This window comes from Erpetoichthys calabaricus, chromosome 3 (genome assembly GCF_900747795.2).
Source record: "Erpetoichthys calabaricus chromosome 3, fErpCal1.3, whole genome shotgun sequence".
NCBI classification, from domain to species: Eukaryota; Metazoa; Chordata; class Cladistia; order Polypteriformes; family Polypteridae; genus Erpetoichthys; species Erpetoichthys calabaricus.
In genome coordinates, this window is record NC_041396.2 from 36743094 (window position 1) to 36766489 (window position 23396).

Genomic DNA, 23396 nt, shown 5'->3' on the forward strand with positions numbered 1-23396 from the left:
AGAATTCAGACAGATGGCTCTTAGAAGTGGAATCAGCTCAAAGAATGCAGTGTACACAAGATTCTGAGGCAGCAAATGTATCTTTGAAATAAGATGAAAGTCCAACTGAAGACCAAGATTAAGAGATGGCTTCTTTAGGGTGTCTTTATTCAGAAGTACTTTCTGGGAATGAATAATGTTCAGGTAGAGTCCTGCCAAAGTACTAAAGGATATGTGGAATGACAGGCACATACACGGTGGCCGCTTTATGGACTCCCTGCTTATTAACACTAAATGTTTACTCTTCCAAATATTCAGTAAGTGCAGCATGAAGATGCTGTCAAGAGGTTTAATTAATATTCAACCCAACATTGGAACGGTGAAGGTTTCTGGTCTTTGATGTGGTCTGAAATTTGGTGCTCTGCTTGGCCATTCCAGTTTTTCAAAACCAACCCCCATCCTGGCATTTTTATTACACTATAGTCTACTTGTTGAGCTTACAACAAAGGTGTGATGAACAAAAAAAGATCCAGTGAGTGGAAGTCCTGTGGGAGAAAACATCTTGAGAGAGGTTAGGCTGAATGGACAGTCTTGTTAATGATAACATTAAGGCCTAAAAGCCTTAAATAACAGCGCTTGATATCAGTGGTATGGGGAAGGGCATCTCTGAATGTACAACATGTTGGACCTCAAAGATGATGGGCTACATCAGCAGCATCTATAATGTATCAACAAAACCGGACAACTGAAAGTTGAAAAAAGGTCACATTATTAGAAGAATTTTAATATCTCCTACAATAAGCTAATAGTTGACAAAGAGAATGAATCCATGAGTCCATCCTGCCATCACATGTTGGCAGTGATAGTGTAACAGTGAGTGTGTTTGCATGTGCACACATAACCAGATTAAGGTGAAGGTTTCTTAAAAATCATGGGCAAGTCATTTTCAGAAGTCATTAAACATCGCAGGAAAGAACTGAGCGTCATCTTTGGCCACCATGAATCTGAAAAAAAGCCAGTGACAATTTTCTTGTGTTTTATAACTATGTTCAGTCAAACTGACATTTTATTTACAGGTTTCAAATATTGGGTTGTACGCAGCAGACTCTTTTCTGCTTGACTATGAAATTGAGCCCAGCAAAAGATCGACCTGGTATGTATGTTTCATGCCTTACAGTCAATGCTGCTGGAATAATAAAAACACTGGCCTTTATCCTTCAATAACACTGGTCTACAAAAAAATATTTTTTGTCTGCTACTCGGAACTTCAAAGCAGCTCTCTGTTAAGTTTTTCACACTGGTTTCATATATGAAATCAGAATTAAGTTAGCCCATCAGATTTTTGAGATACACATCATTGCCGTTTTGACACATTTGAGTATCAATGTAATATATCAACACGATACCTGGAGTTTGGACACTGTCCCACCAAAATTGTTTTGATGTGTTTATTCTGAAAACAAACCAGAAGTCGATACCAGAGACAGGTCCGGATTAAGATGAAATTGGGCCTGATGCTGCAGCGCAAAAAAGGCCTATTTTTTCTCGCCATTGGTGCATGTACATTCGACACTCACTGTACATGCGCACTCAGACCGACCAAGGTGCCTTAATTGCTTGCAACGCAACCAGCCAGCCGTTATTGAACATGAATAATAATAACGACATAGTATCGTAACAACTCGAGATTAACATCAAACTATGTAACACCAACATTCAATAGCAATTGTCTGAAAAATGCACTTAATGCAGAAAACCTAACAATGAAATACACAAAATTTCACAATTCTCTTACGAAACAGAGTAAGAAAAAATGAATTTGCAGAGACATTGGGTCAAAGTGACTCAGTTCAGGCTCTTGAAGGTCAAAATTTGTCCACGATTTAAATTTCATAATAGACCAGAATCCTGTCAAAGATTTTAAAAATTCTAAACATCCATGCCGAGCCCGTGGGCTGGCTTTTAGTTTTACCTTTACTGATAACCATTTAAATAGCCATCAATTTTTACTCTACAACTAACTTTCAAGGTGAAAAAGTTACTATGCAGCACTTACCGAACAATAATAAAGTGGCAAGAATCCTCAAGATATTGCAAAAAACGCAGCTAAATTACTAAGTAAACTGTTTAACGTAAAATTGATAGCATTAACTTGAAATCTTCAGTTAACAATAAACACAACGACGTTATAGTTACGTCACAGCGCAAAGAACAATAGTAACTGTATAATAAGTAACGCTGTGATCTAGGTGTCCGAAAGTCGGACTCCAAATTTCATTCTAAGAATTATTTTGAGGTTAATATAGCAAAGGAAAACTGTTCAGCTTCTGGAAAATTCTCATCTGTTTTCATCTGGGCCTATTTCAGGAATGGGCCTAATGCTGCAGCATCAATAGCACCCACCTTAATCCGGCCATGACCAGAGACACGTTAAAGTATATTTATGTCAATTTTCCTCAATATAAAAGTGAGGTCAGTGCACCCAAAAATGTTGGAGGCACTCACTTTTGCGCTTGTACTGCACCTCCGTCTCCCTTTGCAAGAACCAACAGTAGTCGCCTATCATGCTCAGAGTAAATTTTCCACAATATCGGTTTTCCATCACCTTTATATCTTGAGGAAATCTTTCCCCATGCTCATCTCTGACATCGCGTAGATTTGGTGGAAAAAAGTCGAGATGAGAATGTAAAAAATGCTTCTTCATTGACATTCTGGCTCCCTTAAGCTAATATACTTTCAGCATGTTCTCCACAAGTTCAGCATAATTCTCTGCTCTGTGACTGTCAAGAACATTTTGGACAACCTGCACGAATGAGGGTGCTGATTCAGTGGGCTTCAGTTTCTTTTTGAACTCATTGTCAAGCATCAGTTCACGGATTTCTGGGCCAACAAAAACACCTTCCTTAATTTTGGCTTCACTTTTCTTGAGACCAAACTTATTTCTTAAATGCTGAAACGCATCGCCTTTACTGTCCAGTCACCCTAGTTGTCCAAGACCTGCAACATCATAACTAAAAAATGGAACGTGGTGGATGAAAACGGTCTTCAGATTTGGAGTCAGCAAGTGAAATTTGTTAACGTACAGATGAAAGAATCCCAGTAGAGAAATGCTTGTTGACCAGTGTAAGGTATGCATTAGGTTTCTAGTTGCTTTAAATAGTAATCTAATTACATAATGCACTGTCATGCGTGTATGTCAGAGGGTCACTCTTCGAGTGGTATATGGTTCCACAATGGACCAGGAGGGTGCAGTGCCGCTAACTATCTTGTCTTCATTTTCCACAAGATGTGATGGCAACTGTTTTGTTTCATTTTTCATGATGTCAAGCATTTGTTTTTGTTTTGTCCTTTAAATAAACAGGTGCAGCCGGGTTGGAGTGCTAAAATGTATCTTCTGTCGAGCTTGTCATTCCCTCGGACAACCACAGGGTGTTACCCGACTGCCCTGTGTGCTGACTTTAGCACTGTACATTCATCAATGTAAATTTAATGATTTCTGATATAATAAAACAGATTATTTCAGCCAAGGGGAGGAATAATGCGATCATCCTAACATTTATTTTATGGGCAATTCTGCCTTTAGCTGTGGAAAGATTGAGTGAAGTAATATATAGGCAGGCTGACAGAGTGTAACAGACATGTGCAGACTACAAAATTATTAACTGTAATCTGGTTAAGGTTTTATATGGTTCCATGATCTGGTTATTAGTGGAGAAATCTACCTGCGTTAATAAGATTACTCTCAGGGCAATAGCTTGATGTATCTAAAAGGAAAAGGGTTTACATGTACAGTATATATGGCATAAAAATAAGCCATATGAAGATTTTAATGCTCAGATTCACAAGAATGAACTAAGCAGTTTACAATTCAATATTGAATCTGTACTTTAAATGGAATATTATGAGGCTAACATTGATTAACCGACCAACAATAAGGACGCCTGTGTAAACATCAAGCAATTAGAAAACCTGGACTCTTTGCCTTTATTTAAACAGAATCTTCTAAAACTTTTAAACTCTAAATCCCATTTTAAACACACTCTTGAGTATATTTTTAAATAACTGCTATAGATTGATTTTAAAATCAGTATCCTTACGGACTTGAACCTTGTATCTTTAGATCATTCTTTTAGAAATTGTTACAAATCCTTTTTTTGTAATTTATTAGACATGGGGTCATTAGGATGTGAATAGATAAACAGCCCGAGAAAGGCAAACACATATTGATTATTCCTGTAATCGTCAATTTGACATGAAGTGAGGTCTTTAAATTTGAGATGCATGCTGAGCAGAAAGCCAGAAAGAACAGAGTGGGAGAGAGAAGAGCAAGCAGAGCAGAGAAGAGAAGGGAACGACAAAAGAACTTGGCCAGACCGCTGTAAACTTACAGTAGCAACAATCTAAAACAGCTCTGCACCCAGACTTGACAAGACTCCTCTTCCATCACCTTTATTTTCTACAAAAGAATTTTTAATAAGACTCTCATTCAAATACATTGCTTAACCTTTAAAGTCTCTTTACAAATACAGTACATTTCCTACTTTTTCTGTTTTCATTCATTTTTCTTTACAATAATATTGATTTTATACTGTTTGATTAGATCAAGGTTTATTATTAAGAGCATCTGGTGTGGGTGATTGCCATATTCACACAGGGGTTAGTGGCGTCTTCAATAGAAAGCAGCATGGTGAGTGGACACCTGCTTTGGTGATTGGCAAGTCTCTTTGGTTGAGGCAGCTGTCCACGTGAAGGTAAGGCTGTACAAGTGGGGCGCTATAAAGCAGATATACCTAACATTTATATAAACAACATACTTAACGGCATAGAAATGCCAAGATAAGAAACATAGGAATCTCTGTGATAAAATATTGACATTATAGTGACAAGAACACCTGGTGTGGGTGATTGCCATATTCCCACAGGGGTTAGCAGCTATGGGGGTACGCCTCCAATAAAAAGCAGCGTGGTGAGCAAGGCACCGGTGTAGCTTAACTTTGGTTTTTTTATGCTGAGTTTGTAAGTATCTCTGCTTAAAGCAGCTCTCCGTGTCCAGATAAATTGGTACATTTGGGGTGCTACCAAGTCAAGTCAAGTCAAGTTGGGGAGCATGCACTGGTACAGTGCATTGCTGCACCCACCACACAACAAAATAACTCGGGATCCCGGTTGACAACCCCCTAGGCTGACACACGGTCCAGTCCCACCCTCCGGAAATGACCCTCTATCTGAGGCAGCCAGGTGTTACGTGGGTGACCCCTTGGCCTGGGGGTGCTATAAAGCAGCTATATTAGGGCAAAATTCCACAACAATATAACATGGCATTTTTGAAACCAGGGTTTTTTTTTAATAATACTGAAGTGCTTGTCAATGCACTGATTCCTGCACCAGTCTTCTCTTGGTGCACATCACATTTCTTAATACCAACTGATTCAATTGAAAGGGTACATTCAGGCGCTGCTGCTGACCTTGCACATTTCTTCCTGGATGCGGCAGGCCCGTTCTCAAATGGTTACATTCAGCTGGATAATGCATCATGGAACAAGGCACCCATCATTTCAAGATGGTTCCATTAACAAAGAGAGAGAGAGGTTGGGAGCATGTACTGATAGCATGTTGCCGCACCCACCTCACACCGAACCACCTGGACTGGCACTCGAGTGCAGCGGGTAACACCTCAGCACCACACTGAACAGTGTGAGCTTTTTTTATGATGGCTGGAGTGTCAGTCCTTCCACCAACCCTCAGGATTTCCCTGGAAGTTGGAGGACCTGCTTGCAGATTAATGTCATACCCAGGATGAAGCAATTGCAGGTTAAGGGTCTTGCTCAAGGCCCCAACAGATTAGAGTCACTTCTGGTGTTTACCAGATTCGAACTGACAACCTTCTGATCGCCTGCACAGATCCCTAGCCTCGGAGCCACCTCTCCGCATGCATTAACAAAGGTTAGGAATAAAATGGCAATCACCAACTAAACCTTCCAAATAAACAGCCGAATAACTAATACATGAAATATTTCTTTACAGAAGTGCAAAATTAATAAAGAAAAGACAATGGATTAGGAATTGCTACCTATTCACAAACAGTCCAAAGGATAAATTAATAAGGAAACAAGTCCATCAGAAGAGAAACAAAATAAAATCGAATAATTCTGAAAGAAAAATTTGAATCAAAACCACACTCTAAATCTAATTTCTAAAATGCAATATCTTTAATTATAGGAAATAGTGAAAAAACATAAATCTTTATCCCCAGACTCAAAAATCACTCTCCAGAAATCAAAATCAAACTCATAAATTGACCTTTAAAGCACCAACACTACAACTGGACTTACCTTCGGAGGCGCTGCTCAACCAAATAGACACCTCTTTGTTAAACAAAAGAGAACAAAAGAAAAGAGTACAACTCACACAGACACAGGGAGAGCATGTAATGTCCACAAAACCAGGAACCAGAATTGGCAGCAGCATTAACCACTGTGCCATCATGCCAGAATCTAACAATACACACAGTGTATAAAGTGTGCAGAATATAGAACAATGTATGGACACGCAAACAATGACACATTTAGAAAGAAATGAATTAAATGAATGCTTCACCTGGATAGCCAGCTTTTGAATAAAACTGACTGACACTTGTCTTGAACCTCAAATATGTTGGCCAAATTAGCTACTTGAGAAAGGATCTTTGTTAATTGCACTATATAAATATAAAGGGTGAGTGATTATCTAGAAGGACAATTATAAAGATCAGTTCATGCGTGTAGAGGACAGGTTATTCTGGGATTTCAGCTTGATACCATATTGTGACCTTATTGGCCTTGTAAATGCCGTTAATAACACTACATACAGTGCCTTCAGAAAATCTTCAGACTCCTTCATTTCTTCATATTTTGTTACGTTGCTGCTTTGTGCTAAAATCATTAAAAAAATAATTTTTACTTCATCCAGAAACACACGGTACCCTAAAACAACAAAAAAAAAACAAGATTCAAGATATTTTTGCAAATTTATTGAAAAGAAAAAACTGAAATATGACAATGACACAAGTATTCAGACCCTCTGCTATGACACTAGACACATTCTACTGATCGTCCTTGAGATGTTTCTACACCTTGTTTGGAGTCCATCTGTGATCAATTAAATTGATTGCACATGATTAGGAAAGGCACACATTCACTATTGAAGGACCCACAGTTGAGCAAAAAGCAGGCCATGCAGAGTCTAGGGACAGGATTGTGTTGAGGAACAGATCTGAGGATCGCTACAAAAAATTTCTGCAGCATTGAATGTTCCAAAGAGTGTAGCGGTTTCCATAATTCTCAAATGGATGAAGTTTGGAATAACTGTCACTTTTCCTAAAGCCAACTACCCAATGAAACTGAGCAATCATGAGAGAAAGTACATGGTAAGAGAGGTGAGCAAGATCCCAGTGGTCACTCTGGATGAGCTCCAGAGAGTCTTTGTGGAGATGGAAGAAGCTTCCAGAAGGACAACCATCACTTCAACAATCCACCAATCTGTGCTTTGGAAAAGAGTGGCCAGACAGAAGCCTCTTCTCAGTAAGAGACATGAGGAAGCCTGTCTGAAGTTTGCAAAAAGGCACCTAAAGGACACTCAGACTGTGACAAAAAAGGTTCTCTCTTCTGATGAAAAAGATTAGTATCATGCCTGGAGGAAACCAGGAACCACTGATCACCTGCACAATAACACTCTGATAGTGAAGCATGGTGGTGGCAGCATCGTGCTATGGGTTTAAGTACTGGGAGACTAGATAAGCAAAGTACAGAGATATCCTTAATGAAAACCTGCACCAGAGTGCTCTGGACCTCAGACTGGGCAGACATTTCACCTGCTAACAGGGCAATTACCCTAAGGTCAAGGCAAAGACAATACAGGAGTGTCTTAGGGACAACTCTGGGAATGTCCTTGAGTGGCCCAGCCAGAGCACAGACCTGAACCCAACAGAACATCTCTGGAGAGACCTGACAATAGCTGTCCACCGACAGTCTCCATCTGACCTGACAGAACTTGAGAGGATGTGCAGAGAAGGATGGTGGAAAAATCTCCAAATTTACATGTGAAAAGAATGGTGTGTCAGACCCAAGAAGACTCCAAGCTGGAATCACTGACATAAGGGTCTTCAACTAAGTACTGAGTAAAGGGTGTGAATAATGTTCATTTTTGTTTCTAAAATCCTGTTTTAAGTTTCTCATTTTGGGGGTATTAAGTGTCCCTTGACAGAAATAGTTTCTTTAAATGATTTTAACAAAAGCTTGCAATATAACAAATTATTTAAAAAGTGAAGGGGTCTGAGTACTTTCTGAATGCATTATAAAATGTGTACTTTTGCTTGGTACATGTAAAGATGGACAGCACTGAACTGTGAGTGCTGCTGTGTCGTACCATTTTACTTCTATGCATTGCATGCCCTGGAACCCCCTCATATATCGTAAGGAGAAATGACAGAAAGAACTGGAAAAGTTTCAAAGTAAGGGAAGACAACTTAAGGTAGTTCATGTTCAAGATGAAGTTTATTTTCATGCGTCCGGAGTAAAATGAACTTCATACTTACAGGTGTGACCAACATGCAATATGTTACCACTCACCAGCACCATCATCAGCAAAATTCCTGACCCTGAGACCACCGTACAATCCACAGATAGAAGGAAGACTTTGGAGACAAACACTTTCTGGCTGCTAGATGGCAGGTAAGCCAACTACCTGAAGGGGTTCCTGTCCCTTCATTTAGACAATACGGACTTTCCAAGAGTTCATGGATATCAGAGTGCTATCATGGGTGATCTGAAAGTGTCCCCATGGGGTTGTTCAAGTCACCTCGCCCAGAGGACATGAATGATTATATTAACAAAAACTTGGCTGGCTGGAGGTAGAGAGGCCAGAGGACATTGAGGAAGAATAAGGAGGGATGTGAGCAAATGGATAAGCCACCCCGCCATTAGTCTTGGGCTAGTTAAGGTATTCCCAGAGTGTCTATAGAATTAATGCATTAGTTGTCTTCTATCGACTGGTTTTCTCATTTGTCCATGTCTTCTTCTTAACTTTATTTTATGTTAAATAAATGTTGTGAAGGATGCTTCACAAATGCCCTTATTTTTAACAACTAATTGACTAAATGGTTTAACTGCCAAGACCAAACATATCTGGTAAAAATCCTTGGCTGCCAGGTTCGCCGTCTCTATAGGCCTCATTCTCATGGCCTCTCCAGAGCCCTCCATCAGTCCTCTGTGTTTACTGTGCCCTCGCTCACTGTTGTCTCTGTGGGGCTCCTCTGGGAGAGGAGAACATATCACAGCATACACACCCCTCACCAGGGACGGACGTATTTGAGTAACTATAAAAATAAATGAACGCAGGAATGAGGAAAAAATCAACCTCAGCAGGCGGACTGACTCGGTCACAAACGCAGGTAAGATCTTTACAGAATGACACTCGCCTCCTAGTGTAACAGCTTTAGTTTTTAACTTAATTGCTCTGTTGAAATTTGTTCAAGAAGACTCGCGTCACACAATAATACACATTACAAGCTGACCGGCCTTCACCAGAAGAATTTAAAGTGCATCTAAATACCATGTCAGAAGGGAGACAAGCACTTATCATCTTTAGTGAAAGAGCTAGATACTCAAAAACACAATCTTACTAACACTATAGTATGTTATAATTAACAAAAAATAGTGAAATACTTTGTGGACTGTACTTAAGTTAGCAGTGAAGGCCTTTGAAATTTGTTCTTGGAAAATTTCAACAGAGGGGATGGTGAGCAGTCACTACATGAACAAGAAAAAGGGCTGCTACGAGAAGCAAACAAGTCAAAATGGAGAAATAGACATCCTTCGGGACGGGCCAGGAGATTTGGGAAGTGACCACATTTCACCAGCAATGCCATTATTCATAAGGTGGTAGGCAGGGTGCAGGACACTTTATTTTGGAGGTTTTTTAACAAAATAGTCCAAAAAGTTATGTGATCTGACATAATGCAATAACAAAAATCTGTAGTATGGAATAAATTACAGTAATATACACAGAGGTATAGGCATTTATTAAAATATTTATACACAGTATTATGTGTATAATATATAATATATAGGCATGTATCACCGCATGGGTACAGGGAAGGACATGTTATGTAAAACCAGTAGTTGCCTAGCATCAAATCCATATATTTGCACACACACACACACACACAGTATATACATTTAAAGCATAAAACGATATTCACACACCCATTTAACCCACTTCATGGTTGCAGGTGGTTAGTGCCCTGAGCCTGGCACATTCCATTATACACACACAACCACAGACATACATACTTAAACAGATATTTTCTGGACAGTCATGCTAGCTACTCTCTGTATATTCTCTCTGTTTAAATATAAGGTCATTTTGAAATGTACATTCTGTTGAAAGAGATGGCAAAACAAAGCAGAAAATAGTGATCATCCAAGCAGCAGCATGCATATTTATTCATTTGTGCCCAGGATCTCTACCTTTACATCTCCTTACGGTTCGTTAACCACTCTGTACTGAATTCTTACAGATGCTTATCTTGAAATGTGGCTATTTACTGTGCCATTCTCAGTTCACTTCAGCGTTTGCTTAATTCAAGTTTAGTTTTGTCTTCTTTTATTTAGCATAGCACTGCAGAGGTTATTATGGGTACCTCACAGATCCAGTATGCCAGATTATGCCAAGTGACTGGTCATTTTTTGTGTTTATTTGCCCATTCACTATGTGTGGGTTTCCCCAAGCTACTCTGGTTTTCCTTCCACAACCCAAAATTATGCCAGTGAGGTTACCTGCCGATTATTGTCCGCAGTGTGACTGGTCATGTATGCCCTGCTGTGGACTTGTTTTGTATCCAGGGTTGTTGTCTTAGATGTACCTGATATCTCTGGAATAGGCGTTGGCCATTTATAGCCCTGACTTTGATTGATTGTGCAAGTTTTGAGAATTAGATAATGTATATTGTAGATGACATAATGAATGGAGAGGCATCTCAACTTGGATGAAAAATATCTTATCCACCTAAGAGGCCATAACAGAAGGACAGCATGGATGGAGGTACATCCAGGGCAGGATGATGTCTAATTCTAATCCCAGTAGGGTACGAAGACTAATGGATGGACTGGGGGATTTGTCTACCAAAGACAATTCACCACCCAGTACAACAGGTGGCAGTGCTTCTCTGGCATGGTCCCAGGTTGGACACCAGAAGGGTTGCATGTGAGCTTTAGCAGCCATATGGGTTCCCAAAATACCATCAAAGGGCATTGCCAGGAGAAGACCCCCTGTTTTGAAGAGCTTCCCCATGGCTTGGAAGTGCTTAAACTGTGAAATGCTACGGCACTGGAAGTATTCCTGGGTATAACATAAAAGTCAAAGTCACAGTCGGGAGGCAGCAGACAAAGCTCACCTGGAGGAGTGCAAGGAGAGGGAGAGGATTGCTCATTGGAATGTGGTTGTGGTTAAGGTACTATGAGAAATAAAGAAACCTCTGTTTGAACCCAGAAATGTTTTGGGCCCGATTGTGACTGGAGTTTGGTGCTCAGTGGCACCCCCCCTCCTATTGGTTACAATATATACTTTTTTGTTTCTGAAAGAAACTTGTAAGCATTAAAAAATAGGAAAATATTGAACAGATGTCATAAATTGGTCATTACTAATAATGTCTGTTGCATATATATATTGTCACAACCCCAGGTGCAATGGTCCAAAGGAAGGAAATTACTGAGAAGGCCAATAAAGTTTTCTAACTGTTTATTAACACAAAACAACTCATGAACTATATATGTACACCTCCGATATTATGGCCTTGAGGGATGTCATCTTCACTGGAAGATCAGATCACGCCAACATGTCTGCACTCACTGCTACCTCCAGTGCTGCTGGCCAAAGCCCACCTTAGCAGCACGTCTCCATCTCCAATCCATGACTTAAACATGACTGTCTGCCCTCACCAGCTTAGAGCAGATAAAAGGATCCCCGCCTCCCTTTAAACAGAAGGTTTACTTACATATTCAGCTAAACTGGAAAAACACTGATTTGTCCACCCAAGTCCCACTTCCCATAGACCATCAGCTATAGTCTCAGTTCACTGCTCATTCTACAAGGTTTTTAATAACCTTTGAAATGCGGTCAACATGTCACTTAACAGCCCCTGAACAGGACAATACATACAGCCGGCATTGTAAACCAGAGAGGGCACTCATCTAGTGACCCACCAACCAAAATGATGTCAAAGTGGTAAGGAGATATAAAAAACCAAAACAGGACAGAACACCAAACCGCATAGTCCTGCTGCCTCTACAGCACCCCCATGTATTCAAGTCCTGTGCTTTTTAAGTTCAGTCTTTGGCTTTTGTTCCAACTAGTTTCATAATTAATGAGCCATTTTCCTTTTAATTCAGTTTTTTCTTTCTTATTATAAATTTTAAAAAGTACACTAGTGTAGGAATTATGTTGCTAAGAAATGTAGAAACATTTGTACGGTATATTGGCATCATTGTAAATGCCTGATTCTCTTTTGTTATTTTCCTATTAATTCTATTTTTTCTGTAATGTTTGCTCCCTTAATTGTTTCCTAATAATGATAAATTACTAAGAGTGCAAAAGACACAGGTGCCGGCAAATGTTGAAAGCCCACTTGAGTGTCAGGCCCACCGGGGTGCTCATTAGTCAGCAACGGCTTAAACAACCCAAACACCCAGAAAAGTGGAAAGAAAATCATCAAGGTAGAAGGCTTTTAATCGAGCACAAAAACAGTTCATTATCCTCAGGTAGCAAACAGTAGTGCTTGCTAATTCTAAATAATCATCAGTTTTACAATTTTTTGTTTGACATGAAATCAAAGAAACTGGGAAGTAACAATTTTCCTAATAAATGTGAGAGGAGAGGTTAGAAGCACGCACTGATACAGCACATTGCCGCACCAACCACATGACAAGCCACCTCAGGATCCCAGATTAGGACCCCAGTGCAGCCATATGACCAGTGACATCTCAGCACCACACTATTCAGATGGAGTGGAACAGTGTGAGGTTTTTTATGGTGGCTGGAGTGCCAATTCTGCCACCAACCCCCAGGTTTTTCCCTGCAGGTTGGAGGGCCAACATGCAGAGTAACGTCATACCCAGGATGGAGCAATTGCAGGTTAGGGGCTCAAGGGCCCAACGAAGTTAAGTCATTTTTAGCATTTACAGGATTTGAACCGGCAACCTTCAAATGCAAATCCCTAGCCTCAAAGCCAATGTGAGGTGCAGTTAAAAGAAAAAAACTGGTTAGGATACAAACCTGCAGCTGCTGAGGGCCCCCAAGATTCTGACCCACTTGAGACCCACTGTCCTTAGACTCGTCCACTTGCCCACCTCACAATACCTCAAGACACTCATTTCTTCTTTTACTCCAATCTCACATCACATTTGCAGTTTTGCACTCTGGTGAATTGACGGTGTTCATCTGCAAACCTGCAGTGTCTAACTTAGAAACAGGTTCATATCTGACCATCAGCAGTTCACTACAGTTCACCATGCCAGCTGATTATTTGCTCCAGCACCAAATTGATGATTCTGGAACTGTTAGGCAAGGTCTCCAAGACAGCCCTCACACCGCCTGCCGTCTTTAAGGGGCAACCCTGGACCTGCTCTCCCAGCCTGGAAACACATTCTGAGTCTGCTGGTCTGGAGGTCATCTAACCTTACACTTAACGTATCCTCAGGATTTCTCAAACAATCCTGGCACCCAGTAAGTGGCCTACTTTGTTACAATCTAGATGAATTTTAAATACTTTCACCCAGGCTGCATGTCCTTCTTTGCCCAGGGCCTTCTCAAGTCCTTTCAAATAGATGGATAGACAGCCCACTTAATCCAAATCATGGTGTTGTGCAGTCAGCATTGTGCGGAAGGCAGTATCAAACTATGTACGTGGCACCAGTTTGTTGCAGGGTCCTTAATCTATATATTTGTTTATGTACGGGCAAGTGTACATAAACAAAAGTATTAAAAACAATCTCACTAGCATTTTCATAGAGTTTAGATAGATAGATAGATAGATAGATAGATAGATAGATAGATAGATAGATAGATAGATAGATAGATAGATAGATAGATAGATAGATAGATAGATAGATAGATAGATAGATAGATACTTTATTAATCCCAATGGGAAATTCACATTCTTCAGCAGCAGCATACTGATACAATAAATAATATTAAATTAAAGAATGATAATAATACAGGTGAAAAAAAAAAAAAAAAAAAAAAAAAAACAGACAATAACTATGTATAATGTTAAATATTAACGTTTACCCCCCCTGGTGGAATTAAAGAGTCGCATAGTTTGGGGGAGGAACGATCTCCTCAATCTGTCTGTGGAGCAGGACAGTGACAGCAGTCTGTCGCTGAAGCTGCTCTTCTGTCTGTCTGTTTACTGTAACAACTTACCAGTGTCCACACTAAATGACTGAAAATACATATGATATATAAGTTCACTAACACTGAAAATGCGTGCATCGGCAAATAAAATCCTTGAAGGGATAATAATGTCAGCAGTCATGAAATTTACTGCAAAACTATAGCAAACAGTAAATTATTTGCCTTTTGCACATGACATGTACACAGCATTCAAACAGTACTAAACGTAATTTTAGATGCATACAGTTAAGCAACACAACAAGCTCCATGAGAAGCAACTAGCCCGTTATGCTAGAATATGGCGTTGTTCTGTGAAGATTGACCAATCAGGGAATGAGATGTTGTAATGAGCAGGATCCAATCAGGGATGAGCCGGGTAATAAATGCAAACAAATCACAGCCCAATTAGAGCCTGTGTTTTCAAAACTGTCTGTTTTCACCCAACCACACTGAAATGCTGAACCAGTGTTTTTGGGAGCACAGGGGTCTGGAGATCATTTGACAAAGTCTCTGTTTTTAGGGAATTAAAACTCTGGGGTGGTGTGGGTGAAAGGTAAAAACTGAGACTATTTAGTCTCTGTTGCCTTAGTGAATCCAAGAGGTGTGAAAACTGCAAATAAAACAAGAAGTCTAATCAAGATAATTTCAATTATTTTAGAGAAATCTGAAATTGCTGATTTGTTTACTTTCTATAGCTAAATTCAGTAAATATGAGATTAAACAATGGACCTAAACTAAGGTAGAAGCTTATAATAGACTAACAAAAGTACTCAGCATTGTCCAGGAATAAATAAATAGGAAACAACTGTCTTTTAGAAATTCAGCATGGCAAAACATAACCCACGATGAGACAACAAGATGTACTCCTCAACAAAAGTTGTAGTCCAGTGAGACAATAAGACTGTTACCTGTATTAAATGAGAAGAAAACACTTCACTTGCCATCTTAGATGGGATCCTGCTTTGGCCAGTAGAAGTATTTGTACTCCCATCAGCCCCAGCACACTCCTCATGCCTGATGGGAATTGTAGTCCCTACATTGATATTGAATATTAGGCTGCCTCCTTCCCATTATAACCTGTCTCTGTGTTACACCATGTAGCATACATATCAAGTTGGACCAACAGCAATAACAAAAGCAAAGTTTAGCCTTTTTTGTGGGGTTAGCGAACAAACAAGCCCACATACTAACAGCGTATGATTTTATTTACAACTGGTGTGGCCCAGGTATAAATAAATGGGGAATAGCAGTGTTTTGGAAATTCAGCATCACTAAATATAACCTCCCCAAAAAATAAAAAACATACCCTTGGATAAAACATATAATCCCACGAAAACTGTAATCCAGATTAGTTGAGAGGAGAATACCATAGGTGCCAAGGTCTTTAAGGAGTCCATGCTTTGACCACCACAAACCTTGATACATTCTAAAGATATCTTCCCATCAGCCCCAATGAACTCTGCTTCCTGGTGGGAACTGTAGTTCCAGTGTTGGTGCTGGATTTTAGGTACCCCCTCCCTTCCATTATAATCCCTTTTCTCTATATGATATATAACCTATGTTTTAAGTTGGACCAACAACAACAAATATGCTAAATTTTATTAAAATCAGTTCAGCCATTTTTTTGCATGTTGGCAAATAAACAAACTGATTTTTATTTATATGGAGAGATAAAGATTTAGCATTTGATTGAGGGATTAGTAGGAATGAAGCCCTTCCAGACAAAGATCGCAGACTCCAGCCTTTATCGTGAGACTAGACTGATTGCTTCCTCTGTTTTCTTACAGACACAGAGTCATCACCATGGACAGAGGACCCGCTGTCAAAGCTGCCGGCTTCCTCGTCCTTACTGTCATCAGCATTCCTGCCAACCTGGCTGTGTGCAGCGCCTTCCTCTGCAGCTTCTTGGCCGAAGGGAAACTCATGACAGCTGACATCATCTTGTGCCATTTGGCTCTGGTCAACCTCTTGGTGGCTTTTGTTCGCAGCATCCCACAGACACTTGCAGCCTTTGGCTACCAAAACTTGTTTGATGATTTGGGCTGTAAGCTGAGTCTTCTTTGTTTCCGTATCCTACGTGGGCTCTCCATCAGCCTCACTTGTTTACTAAGCACCTACCAAGCTGTACTTATTGCACCTGCATCTTCAAAGCTCCTTGCCCCGCTGAAACACAGAATTCCAAAGTATCTCCCACACATTTTCCTGTGCCTCTATGTCTTCTGCTCCATTACCAGTGTCCACACCATCCTGTATGCCGTGTCCAAACTGGTCAACAACACCATTCCACCGTACACCTTTAATTTAGATTACTGCTTTGTCAGGTACACGGATTACTCTGCCTACCTCGGCACTGGTCTCTCAAACTTTTGGAAGGATTTTGTCTTCATAGTATTGATGACGGTCATGAGTTTTTATATTGTGATCCTACTCTACAAGCATGGTAAAAAAGTCAAAAGCATCCGCAGCTCAGATCGGTGTTCAACGGGTGCCAGGGCAGAGACAAAGGCTTCTCGAGCTGTGGTCACTTTGGTCATCCTGTATGTCATCTTCTTTGGGGTTGACAATGCCATCTGGCTCTACTCCCTAACAATCGTCAGGGTGGCGCCCCTTCTTTCAGACCTCCGGGTCTTCTTCTCTTCCCTTTACACCTCAGTTTGCCCTGTGGTGGTCATCATCACCAATCCAAAGGTGAAAGCCAAAATTAAGATGACCAGAACAACAAAACTTAGTCATTCAGCTCCAAGCACATCTTCTTCAGTCTAAATCTTGGCTTCTTAAAAAAAGGAAACATGAGTAAGAAACCATTGAAAAATGGTAATAAAAATGGTGTTCAAAAGACATTGAATTCCAGGGTGGAATAGCTGTTGAAATGCCTTGGTAGCAAAGCTTACACATAACTGAATTGTTATCCAAGTCAACTTCCAAATAATAATTGTGTAAGTCATTAGCTTCCATCTTCTAACAATGTGAGCTTTAGCAGGTGAAGTCGCTCACTTAGGGGTACACAGCAAGTCAAGGCTTGGGGCTGAAATTGAAGGCTTCTGGTTTACATTGGAATGTCTTAGTCACTAGGGGGCAGCACTTTGAATTCTTACACGTACAGTACTGTAGTGACATAAAAATGTAAAGATGAAAGATACTGTATTTATCATACTGCACATTTTTTAAACGAACAAATTTATTAAAAAGTAAAAACACAGGGTCCAGAAAGATTCACTACAGCCTCCATACAAGCAGCACCTTTCCGGTAATCTTTAGCCATTCATCCTGCCATTTTGGAATCTGCATTATCTGGTTGAGGTCGCCAGAGCCTTCAGCATCTTGGCAAGAATGAGAACAAAGCTGGGATTAAACCTTGACTGAGCACATGTTCATCCCAAGGTGTATTAATGGATACACCCAATCCAGACTAATTTAAATAAAACCAGAAGGCAAGCGACTGGATTGTGAGAGGAGAGAACCCAGCTGAACGTGAGAAGGACATGTCAACTATATAAAGGAGGAAACCCAAAACATTTCTTAAGCCAGGGTCAGAGTATTGTGAGGGAGTGACACCAGACTACCCAAAACTTTTAAGTAATAAAGACACCTTTAAAAGTAAGCTCTGTCACATACCACTCATATTCATGGGTGCCTTTCGGGGGGGAGCAGGGTAACTGCACCAATTAATCACCAGGTGGGGCAATTCTAGGGAATAATAGCACTGGTAAAATTGGGCTAAAAAATCCACACCAGATGTATTTAACCCCTTCACCGCTCTCTGCCGGATATATCCGGCACCGCTGTTTTAATGCTAACGCCATACTGCCGGAATTATCCGGCACATTTGCCTGTGGTTATATGAATGCCTGGCAAGTAGTATAACTGACGGTTTGGCGTGGGTATTATTACTACGTTGTATTTCGACAAGTCTGTGGTTGTTTTGGCCGGTCATGTGACGTGATTCGCATGTAACAGCTGTGAATATGGCGAAACGTAAACTGACTTCAAGTGAGGCTTTGCAGGCGATTTTGGACAGTTCTGATCATGATTGTAGCAGTTCTGAAGAAGATTTTAGTGACAGTGATGAGCAGTAACGTGCGCTGCATGATATTGTGAATGAAGACGCATCGGATGACGGCGCTGAGTGGGTGTATCCCCAGCATCTCAGCTGGGCTGCTGCCCGAGGTGAACTACCTTTTCTGCATTCGTTTGAGGGAACGTGTGGCTTTATTGTTGATGTAAACAATTACACTGCTGAGCAGTTTTATGAGCTGTTTGTGTCACCTGATTTGATTAGACATTTTGTTCATCAGACAAATCTGTATGCAGCACAGTTTATTGAGAAAAATCCCAATTTACCTCCACATTCCCGTGTTCGTGCTTGGTTTGACACTGATGAAAACGAAATGAAAAAATTCATTGGGATTTTGATGTTGATGGGAATAATCAGAAAACCAGATATTGAGATGTACTGGTCTACAGATCCTATGTATGCAACACATATTTTTGCAGCTGTCATGACACGTAACCGATTCTCTTTGCTGCTGAAATTCTTTCATTTGAATGACAACAGAAACGAGCCAGATAAGAAAGATCCAAACCGCGACCGCTTGTTCAAGCTACGTCCTTTGATTGATCATTTATTTGAAGCATTTCAGTTGCCCTACATGCCAGGACCGTCAGTTGCAGTTGATGAAAGTTTATTGTCGTGGAAGGGCCGCTTACAGTTTCGACAGTATCTACCATTGAAAAGGGCACGGTTTGGTATCAAGATGTTTTGCTTAGCTGAGAATTCAGGTTACATTTATAGATTTCGTGTATACACTGGCAACTTGCACAACATTTAGTGGTCAATACTGCTTGAATAAATGTAAAAAATGTAAAAAAAATGTAAAAAAGTAAAAAAACAAAAATTGTTCAGATTTCGCCTGGCTTGGGGAATATTTAGGGAGTTGGCGGTTAAAGGGTTAAGTCTCTTCTTTACTGCAGGCTGCCAATAAAGGCGGATGTGTCAGCCTAATGAGTCTCTTACAGTGACATTGACAGCAAAATCATAATCCTACCAAAGTAGCACCATAAATCATAAATAAAAAAAAAAAATAATATAAGTTTCAGAAACTGCACTTATAGTGCCTAATCACAAAATTTGATGTAACTGAATAATAAAAATCACTTTTAAAAATGAACTATGATTTCTCTTTTCTGTGACCCCACCAACTTATGCAAAGACTACAGTATCACCTACCTCTCAATGCACAACACCACAGTTTTTCAAACAAGAAGCCAAATACAAAGGACATTCTAGTAAGTCAAAAGAGTGCCATCCATTAGTTCATAGATGGCAGTGAACCTGCATGATATTTGCCAGGTTTTAATGCAAGTTTTAATGCAAGCCCATTTTGGTCATTGGTAATGCACTCAAAGGTTAGAGTTACAGTCATGCTATTTTTTATTGAATGTCTCCTTTACTACTCCAGTTGGATTATTTGTATTATTACTCTTTTGGCTGCTCCTGTTAGGGGTCACCACAGCGGATTATCTTCTTTCATATCTTTCTGTCCTCGTCATCTTCTTCTGTTACACCCATCACCTGCATGTCCTCTCTCACCACATCAATAAACCTTCTCTTAGTCCTTCCTCTTTTACTCTTCCCTGGCAGCTCTATCCTTAGCATCCTTCTCCCAATATACTCAGCATCTCTCCTCTGCACACATCCAACCCAACGCAATCTCGCCTCTCTGACTTTGTCTCCCAACCGTCCAACTTGTGCTGACCCTCCAATGTACTCATTTTTAATCTTATCCATCCTCGTCACACCCAATGCAAATCTTTAACCTCCAGCTCTGTCATTATTATTATATATATAATTTGATTTATATATATATATATATATATATATATATATACTAGCAAAATACCCGCGCTTCGCAGCGGAGAAGTAGTGTGTTAAAGAGGTTATGTAAACATATATATACATATCTATACATATCTACATATACACATATGTACATATACATATATATACATACATATACACATCCACATATACATATATATATACATATACAAATTTACACATCTACATATATATACATATAAATATATACATATGTACATATATATATACACATATATATATATATACATATACACATATATATATATAATATATATATAAATATAGACATACATATATACATACATACATTCACATATACTGTGTATATATATATATATATACAGTGATCCCTCGCTATATCGCGCTTCGCCTTTCGCGGCTTCACTCCATCGCGGATTTTATATGTAAGCATATTTAAATATACATCTCGGATTTTTCGCTGCTTCGCGGGTTTCTGCGGACAATGGGTCTTTTAATTTCTGGTACATGCTTCCTCAGTTGGTTTGCCCAGTTGATTTCATACAAGGGACGCTATTGGCAGATGGCTGAGAAGCTACCTAACTTACTTTCTCTCTCTCTCTCTTGCGCTGACGTAGGGGGGTGTGAGCAGGGGGGCTGTTCGCACACCTAGACGATAGGGACGTTTCTACCTTCTGTGTGCAGCTGCTTCCTGAAGGACATGCTGCACAGTGCTTGGCATACTTAAAAGCTCAAAGGGCACGTATTGATTTTTGACATTGTTTTACTCTGGCTGTCTCTCTCTCTGTCTCTCTCTATCTCTCTATTTCTCTGCTCCTGACGGAGGGGGTGTGAGCTGCCGCCTTCAACGGCTTTGTGCCGCGGTGCTTCGCATACTTAAAAGCAAACAGCCCTATGGATTTGTTTGCTTTACTCTCTGTCTTTCTGACAGACTCTGCTCCTGACGGGCACTCCTTTGAAGAGGAAAATATGTTTGCATTCTTTTAATTGTGAGACGGAACTGTCATCTCTGTCTTGTCATGGAGCACAGTTTAAACTTTTGAAAAAGAGACAAATGTTTGTTTGCAGTGTTTGAATAACGTTCCTGTCTCTCTACAACCTCCTGTGTTTCTGCGCAAATCTGTGACCCAAGCATGACAATATAAAAATAACCATATAAACATATGGTTTCTACTTCGCGGATTTTCTTATTTCGCGGGTGGCTCTGGAACGCAACCCCCGCGATGGAGGAGGGATTACTGTATATATATATATCAAAATACCCGCGCTTCGCAGCGGAGAAGTAGTGTGTTAAAGAGGTTATGTAAACATATATATACATATATATATATACACATATCTACATATACATATATATATATTTGCAGTTGGAGATCCACAAAGGGAGAAAAAACGAATCACGTATCATAAAATAGTTTTATTCCTGAGCTTTCAACCCCTATCAGGGGTCTTCATCAGAGGATAATGCTTAGACTTACAAGAATCAAAGGCAATATATAGCAACACATTCAGGGGGGGTGGGTGGAGGTGACTAAGTCCGTATGATCAAAAGGGGGGGGGGGGGGGGGTTTATCGTTAAATTAAAGTGCATATGTCCTTCTTAAGTTGGCATATGCTGGGTTTATGTCCAAGTGTCTGTTGATGGCATTTTCATCTGATAGCCAAGACTCGGCCAACTCTCTGGCGCTTTTTGTACTGGCCTTAAATTTTACTTTCACGTTGTCCCAGTTGAATGTGTGTCCTGTCGATTTAGTATGTGCATATATCAAAGATAGTGCGTCCTTTCTTCTGACAGCATTGCGATGTTCCTGTACACGTGTTGAAATTCTTTTTGACGTTTGTCCTATGTATACAGCTGAGCAAGAATTGCATGGAATACTATAAACTGCGTTTCGTGTTTCGGCTGTCGATTTCTTGTTTTTAGCATTAAACAGGACCATGCGCAGATTGTTGGTGGGTTTATGTGCTATTTTGATGCCCCACTTGGTCAGGGTGCGTGCCGTGCCTTCTGACACATTATGGTGGTACGGGAGTGAATGCCAGGTGGGGTGGGGGTTCTGATGTACGTCGCTTGTATGCTGATTCCTTTGGCGCCTGCTGTGTAGACTCCGATTAATGAATGATTTTGAGTATCCGTTCGAGGTGAAAAGTTGAAACAGATAGCGTCTCTCATTAATTTTTGTTTCCTTGGTATTACAATGCGTGTGGACTCGTTTAAATAGGGTTTTCACGCAGCTCCGTTTATGAGATACCGGGTGATTGCTGGCGAAGTGTAGAATCTTGTCTGCGTGGCATTGTTTGCGGTAAACACTTGTGGTCAGGGTGGCGTCACTATTTCTTTTGATGTAAATGTCCAGGAAATTGATGTGTCGATTATTTTCTTTTTCCATTGTGAACTGGATTGCAGGGAATATTGTGTTAATATGATTGAAGAATTCATTCAGCTGGTTCTTTCTTAATATGACGAATGTGTCGTCTACATAGCGTATCCAAATTTTGGGTGTAATCTGGGATAAAGCTATGTTTTCAAATCGTTGCATTACCAGTTCAGCTAGGAGTCCCGATAACGGTGATCCCATCGGCATGCCTTCTTTCTGTGTGTAATACTTGCCGTTGAAATGAAAGTGCGTTTTTTGGCAAAGTGATATTAGGTGCATTAAGTCTTTGATGGACAGTTTGGTTCTTGTCTCTATGGTGGGGTCACTATCCAGTTTCATTAATAATGTTTCTGTGGCCAGTTGGGTCGGGATCATGGTGTATAGCGATATAACATCAAACGAGACCATGATCTCGTCCTCGGCGATGGATACGTCATTCAAGCGCTGTAATGCAGACTCCGCGCTGTTGACAGAATAATCCGAGTCGTCCGTTAAATGTTTAAGTAGTTGGAAAAGTCTTTTTGACAAGTTGTATGATGGTCCGCCTATTAGGCTAACCACTGGTCTGTATTTTAGTGGTGTTTTGTGTATTTTTGGGAGTCCATAAAATTCCGGGCAGTTAGTATCATTGGATTTCATTTTGTGAAAGTTCTGTACATCTAGGCGGTTACCATTTCGGAGTTTTGTCAGAGTATAGTTTATTTTATTCTGTGTGGTTTTTGTTGGGTCGTTATTTAGCTGTTGATAAGTAT

General features: G+C 40.1%; 1 protein-coding gene across 1 annotated transcript; it reads left to right on the forward strand.

The window, feature by feature from the left end:
* The first annotated feature begins 8571 nt into the window (after positions 1 to 8571).
* On the forward strand, positions 8572 to 17169 carry LOC114649236 (olfactory receptor class A-like protein 1). The gene is made up of 2 exons (XM_028798739.1): positions 8572 to 8687; positions 16194 to 17169. Exons 1-2 carry the CDS (start codon positions 8572 to 8574, stop codon positions 17167 to 17169), a joined length of 1092 nt encoding a protein of 363 aa, XP_028654572.1.
* Positions 17170 to 23396: the final 6227 nt, after the last annotated feature.